The sequence below is a fragment of the Tasmannia lanceolata genome, unplaced genomic scaffold (genome assembly GCF_043159265.1).
Source record: "Tasmannia lanceolata isolate RefF3 unplaced genomic scaffold, GAP_Taslan_0.1 ptg000012l, whole genome shotgun sequence".
NCBI classification, from domain to species: Eukaryota; Viridiplantae; Streptophyta; class Magnoliopsida; order Canellales; family Winteraceae; genus Tasmannia; species Tasmannia lanceolata.
Window position 1 is genome coordinate 19,450,683 of NW_027518689.1, and position 6,708 is coordinate 19,457,390.

Consider the following 6,708-nt stretch of genomic DNA (forward strand, 5'->3'; position numbering starts at 1 on the left):
AGAATTGGGATCTTAGGATCTTTGGCTTTGATACCAAACTAATGTGATCCAGGGAGGGGGAAATAGAAGATTGAGGGGAAAAGAGAAGGAGAAGGAGAAGAGAATAAGAGTAGAAGAAAGGAAGGGGAAGAGATTAGACGAAAGAAGAGGGAAGACAAGAAATTAGAATGGAGAAATAGGAAAAGAAGAATAAGAGAAGAAGAGAAAGGGAGGAAGAAGAGTGATAAGGAAGAATTTTTGTTCTCAATTCATTCATTCATCATCAAAATCTGAAAACCCTAATACAAGAGGCCTATATATAGGCAATTAAAATACCTTGAAATAAAATAACATGGAAAATAAAATCTGTAAAAACTAAAACCTGAAAATAAAAATCCTAGAAACTAAATGACGTGGAAATAAAAATCTTAAAAGCTCTAATGGACAGATATGCCACTTATTGGGCCTACAATACGCATCAATTCTCCATCCTCAATGCATAAGGCACAATGGTCCCCATACTTCCCCACACTCCCATATATATATATATATATATATATATATATATATATATATATATATATATAGTAGAAGAGAAAAGAAGAGAATTTTTTGAATTTTTTTAAAATTCTATGAGAATTACACATCACTTTTTTTGACTTTTTTCAACAAATGCACCCATTCAACCCACATATTTTCAATCCTACCCCTTCCTTTATGCTTTTTAACAAAGGCACCCATTAAAGCCACATAATTTCAATCTTACCCCTCTCCTTTATGCTTTTTTAATAAAAAATCTATAGGGTGATCTTAACCATCCGATTGAAGAATTATGGAAACCTCTATAGATTGGAGGGCTAGGATCAGCCTATGGAAATGATTTTTGGGGCACAAACTATTTATGTTGTGTTCCATCACATGGACGGTTTAGATCAACCTATGATGTGGTCTATAGAATTCTTTGTCGGCCCGTGCATCGCACAGGGTTTTTTGCTAGTGTGTGTGTGTGTGTGTGTGTATATATATATATATATATATATATATATATATATATATATATATATATAATATAATATAGACACACACACGCACACACACACACATAGGGCGCTGATATTTGCACGACCATGTTTTGATAATGAGACAAACTCATCTTGTCTTTTATTATTAACTAGCTGTCAAAAAGCTATTACAATTCCCAAAAAGCTCAACCAATATATAGATGAGTTTACTCATAAAAAAATATAGATGAGTTTGTCTCATTATCAAAACATGGTCTTTTTTAATGAATTCAGCTGCCATTCAAATATATATATGAGAGAACATTTCCTACACACTTGTGTAGGTAAGTTACCTACACACTACCTTAAAATACAGTGGGGGCCCACATTGTTTGGGTGATCCAAACAATTCATTTGAATGGTCCTCACATAGATAGGGTGTCCACAAAAAATCAGATTCATAGGATCATCGCAACCCTACGATTTGTGGAGGTAAAATGGACGTGTATAAACCTTCACAAATTAGTCCATTTTTTGCCTCCATAGTTTGAATGGTTAGGATGATCCTATGGATCTGATTTTTTGTGGACACCCTATCTATGTGAGGATCATTCAAATGAATGGTTTGGATCACCCAAACAATGTGGGCCCCCACTGTATTTTAAGGTAGTGTGTAGGTAACTTACCTACACAAGTGTGTAGGAAATGTTCTCTCTCTCTCTCTCTCTCTCTCTCTCTCTCTCTCTCTCTCTCTCTCTATATATATATATATATATATATATATATATATATATATATATATATATATATATATATGGGAGTGAACTCACAATGTATCATTAGGTGATCTACCAACTTTGCATCCACCTCCAATTTGTAGATGGACAAATGTTTATTAGGTAAAATTTTGATGTATGAAAAGAGTGGTGCTCCAACAAGATATTGTCGGAGCTACGGTGATATAGAAGTCCCAAGAACGTCTAAGGAGTGGAACCAACAAAGAGAGTGGACAAGAATGCTCATAGAAGAACAAGAGAGAATACTAAAGCACAGATTGCAGTGATTGATCTATTGTTAGAAATTTTGAACTCAAAGTGTTGTATTTTGAACAAAATTTTTGGATAGAAGATTCAAAATAAAGAATCTCCCTTTTTTGTTTTCAACTCTCCTGTCCTTTGTGTTGCTTTGAGACTTGAACCCCAAACCTAGTGTGGTGTGTGAGTGGGTTTGAACTCCAATGCATGTTTTTTTAGTCCCACATTAGAAAGTTGAGGAGACTTTCACCTCCATAGAAGACGTAGGGTGGAACAAAGGCCTAGAACTTTCAGGGGTCATTGGAATTTGTTGGGTGACCAGTTTTACATGAAGCAAAGTTCATAAACACGTGCACGTGCCGGGCCATGGCCCTGGCTTGTCACATGTGGTCTGAGGTCCGAGGTCTGGGTCTAAGTAAATAAAATATATATTTTTGGATAAAATGGTTTTGTTTCTCTTTAATTGGTTGTTAATAATTTATAAAATCTTGGGGCTTTATTTCCTTAACGGTTTTTTTAGTTGTGCCCCTTAATCCTTTTACTGTTTTTGAACCGTTTCATCTTCTCCAAACAACCCCAAGAAGTGACTGTTGGAGAGGACATTTTTCCCTATTGAATGGGTGTCTCTTCCTCTTCAAAGGTGGTGTTCTATCTATAAAATACGAACTGTACTTCTGCCCGAGATACAGAGAACAGAAGCACAGGCGATTGCGCACAGTTTTTACAGATTTCTCTCCTTGACTTTTTACTCCCTCCTCCATTCCGTTCCATGTCTGACACGGTTCTAAGGTGATTCGAAATGGACCAGTAGCGAGTGCACGTCTGCTGGAGCCTATTAGGGTTTTTTTTTAGCTTGGAGTGTCGATTTGTGGATCCCGGTTGTACCCTAGGTGGCAAATACGATCCTTAAGGAGAGTGACCAAGTGGCACGACTCAGCCATTCTTCCTTCCTCTTCAACAATCGGAATTTCGTAAAGGGTTTTTCATCAAATCAATAAGTGCAATCTGACTTCGACAGTTTATTCGCATTCTGAATTTTACAACAGTAAAGAAAATTTGGGTTCAAGTCGCACCAAAGTTTGGTTCGAGTAACCAAAAATTGGGTCCAAGTAGCACCAAAATTGGCTTCGAGTAAGCCAAAGAATCAGTTCAATCTCTACTTTCTTCAACATCCATACATTCCCTAGTTTTTGCACAACCCAAACGCAGAAAAAAACACCAAGCAAGCCAATCTTTATAAATTTAATTCCATTGGCAATGTTTCAAGAACCAAGCAGTGTCATGGACTCATTAGTATAAGATTACACAAAAATTACTGCATTTTTCAACTATAATCACACTCCCAAGATTCAAGAACCCAGCCACAATTCCACAATTCTAAAACCCAACCTATAATCCCAACAATAACAATAACAATGAAATTGAACAAGTACAACAAATAAAATACAGGAGAAGGATTCATATTTGAAAAAAAAAAAGAGTGTAAGAAGAACCAGTCACCAAAAATCTGGCAGGCTTGAAGAACTTGGTGCTCTGGCCATTGGAGGGTGAGTGGAAGCTCAAGCAATTTGTCCCAAAAATCAGAAGAAAGAGGGTAAGATTTCTCCCCAACAAAGGCTCCAATTAGGTACTCCGCGGTATCTTGCGGCCGCGCGTTCTTCGAAGGCAGGGCCCCCATTATACCCTAAATTTCCTCCTCCAAGCAAATTGAAAACTCTTTCCCCATGAAAAATAAATAAATCTAAGAGAACAGATCCACAAAGAAAGGCTGAAGATAGGAAGGTTTGAAAAAAAAGATCTGATATAGAGGGAAAGAGAATAAGCCCTTTTATTCAAAGCGGTATGAAGAAAAAGAAAGAGAAGGAAGAAAGTTTTAAATTAAGAGAAGGAAAAAATGGGGATTTTTGCCTCTTTTTTCTTCTTTGGTTTTGTTTGCATTGGATCCTCTTGGGTTTGTTTGTTTGTTTTTCTTGAAGACGATGAGGAAGTAAACTTAACGTCTAGTGAAAAGACGAAAATAGCCTTGGATTTTGGATTAGTTGTTGTGACTTTGTGAGAAATATTTGTCTTTTTGTAAATTTGACATAAAGAGTAAGGACTATAAAAATCAACGGTTTAGATTTTATTGGTGGAGAAAAGGGACTTATGTCATTTGATCAATGTGTACGGCAATGGGTCGGATTGTTTTTGTTTAACAAGGTCAGATCAGTGGACCCGATTACCACGTGGCAATGTAGTGGCAATGGATGTTTGAAAAGAGACTGACTACTCTTGCCTTTCTTTTTAGCATTTTTCATATGAACTATTCTAAGCTAAAAGGAGAGTAACTGTTATGCTCCTTTCTAGAAGTTCATTAATTGTTGGGACCTACTTGAGAACACCTTGATTGGATAATCATAGGCCCTTGATCAAGGCCATGTGCATCCTACAAGATCAATGGTCATAATTTTGAATACATTTCCCTGCTATTGCCTTTGTAGGACCCAAATTGACTTTTACCATTGATCATAAAAGTGACTTTAATGACTTTCTAAGTAAGTGCTCCTTTTTAGTATATATTATCAACTTGTTCCTCAAACCAAAGCATGACTTGTTCTAAGGATCATCCAAGAGCTAGGTGAATGATCGGACGCTCCAGATCAACCACCACCCATCTTGTGAAGGTGATTTTGGCTTTTCCTTAGGTTGGGTGTTTGACTGTGATGTTGGCATGTTGTTTCTTTGTTGCTTTTAGGAGAAGAGAGGGCACGTCGTTCGTGTTGTTAGTCAACTCATTGAAGTCTAGATAAGGATGCTTGGACACTAAGGAGTTATGGAAATTGTAATTTGTAAATGCACTTCCTTGTTTTCAATAATGACACTCTTAGATTTTGTTTTATAAAAGGGTTGTCTATGCACATGCAACTATTAATTGCAGTGTTTAAAAATGCTGATATGATGCGGAACGCGGCCAAGAACGCGGTTGACGCGGTCATAACTTGGGAGAGTTAAAGGAGTTAATTTACTCTGTAGGGTAAAACGCGGAATGCGGATGGGGTGGAATGCGGCCAAGGAAAAAAGAAGTCGACTCGGGCGAGTTCCTTGTCGAGTCGAGGAGTTTTTAAACACTGATTAATTGTTGCCCAAACAGTCTTAATAAGGTGAGGAGTGCCGTTATCCCAAACAAGGTGATATGGATATGATTTTTATGTACTCTGTAGGTGTTTCTATAAGGACCAACATTTTTGGCCCATGCTATGCGTGAGTGCAAAATAATGGGCCCCATATCCCATCAAAACATGAGGTGTAAATAGTGGCTCCATCCTATGCATGGGCTTGAGTGGGAATTGTGGGGCTCACCCCATCAAAATATGAGGTGATATGATGAGCCTCACTCAGTACACACGTGTTTGAGTGTACTTAGTGGGACTCACCCTATCAAACACGTGGTGTAAAATGGTAGGCCCCACCCTATGCAAGGATTTCGTGGAGATGGTGGCCCACTTATAGGTGTAAAATGGCGGCCCCTACTATATGCATGGATTTGCGTAGAGAAGTGAGCCTTACCATATCAAAATATGAGGTGTAAACTGTTGGGCCCCACCCATACTATGCGTAGGCATAACATGATGGCTCTCAACATATCAAAACATGTGTTGTAAAATTATGGGAGTGGGCCATGCGTAGCATGAGATGTTAAAAAAAATCACTATAGAAAAAGAGAAATGATAAATGCACCCATTTTCATTACTAGGGACACCCAGCTAGTGTATCTCTAACTGCAAAGGTGCTGATGTTCTTCACATTTGAAGGAATTAAGTGACCTGATTGCCACATACAATGCAGCTGGGTGTCCCAAGTGATGAAAGGGCACATTTATCATTTCCCTAGAAAAAATCCAATAATTTTTTTTTTGAAAAGTGACAAATATACATTATAACTCAAACAAGAATTACATAAGTTAGGGACCAGCAGTCCCTTACATATTTACAACGTCTGGGATCCAGGGGATCATTACTCGGCCATAAGAAAAGCCAAAAAAACCAAAAAAATCCTTAACACTTTCCCATTCATCAGGTTACATCCTTCAAAAACTATAACCATTTAAACAAAATACTTCTATACCACTACCCCTGAAAAAACCTTGGAATTGTGAAAACATGTACTACCTACTATTGGAAAGCTCCCCTTAAGTTGAGCATTTATGTAAGTCCGACAGAAGCCTGATAATCTCAGATGCAAAGACCTCCTCATCGAGACTGATAGCAGAGAGCTCCTCATCAGTTGGTTCCTTTTCTCCAGATGCCCTTTTCCGATTGATCATAGCCTCCAATCTCTGAATCCCCGACGCTTTATCTCCTTCCCACCGAAGAAGCCTCGAGTTCTTTTCATCCACCGGCACCTTAGTAAAGAAAGGATGCTTATGCATGGGTGAATGAGGTTCTTTAACGTTGTGCGACCCAATCACACTAAAAAATACTTCAGATCTTCTATTAGCCGCCTCTTTGAATAGCTTCCATTGTCTCTTCAAGAAGTCCCTAATGACTTCTCTCGGTGTTGGCAACAGTTTGGAAGCTAATTCTTCATTGTAAACCATAGCTTTTATCCTGCTTAACGATTCCTCCATCTCGATTAAATCTACAGACCGTTTCCTCTTCCAAGCCAATACCAAAGAACTCGAGGAAGTTCGAGCAATGGATGTATCGTTTAAGTTT

At 38.0% G+C, this 6,708-nt stretch overlaps 1 protein-coding gene across 2 annotated transcripts in view; it reads right to left on the reverse strand.

Moving 5' to 3' along the window:
• The window catches only part of LOC143887097 (uncharacterized), a 64,509-nt gene extending 60,533 nt beyond the window's left edge, over positions 1-3,976 (reverse strand). For both annotated transcript variants that reach the window (XR_013254032.1, XM_077391210.1), the window contains exon 1: positions 3,515-3,976. Coding sequence is in view for 1 of the 2 variants with exons in the window: in XM_077391210.1 (XP_077247325.1) it covers positions 3,515-3,692 (178 nt within the window). In the remaining variant the exon portion in view is untranslated. The remainder of the gene's footprint in view (positions 1-3,514) is intronic.
• Between the last annotated feature and the right edge of the window lie 2,732 nt (positions 3,977-6,708).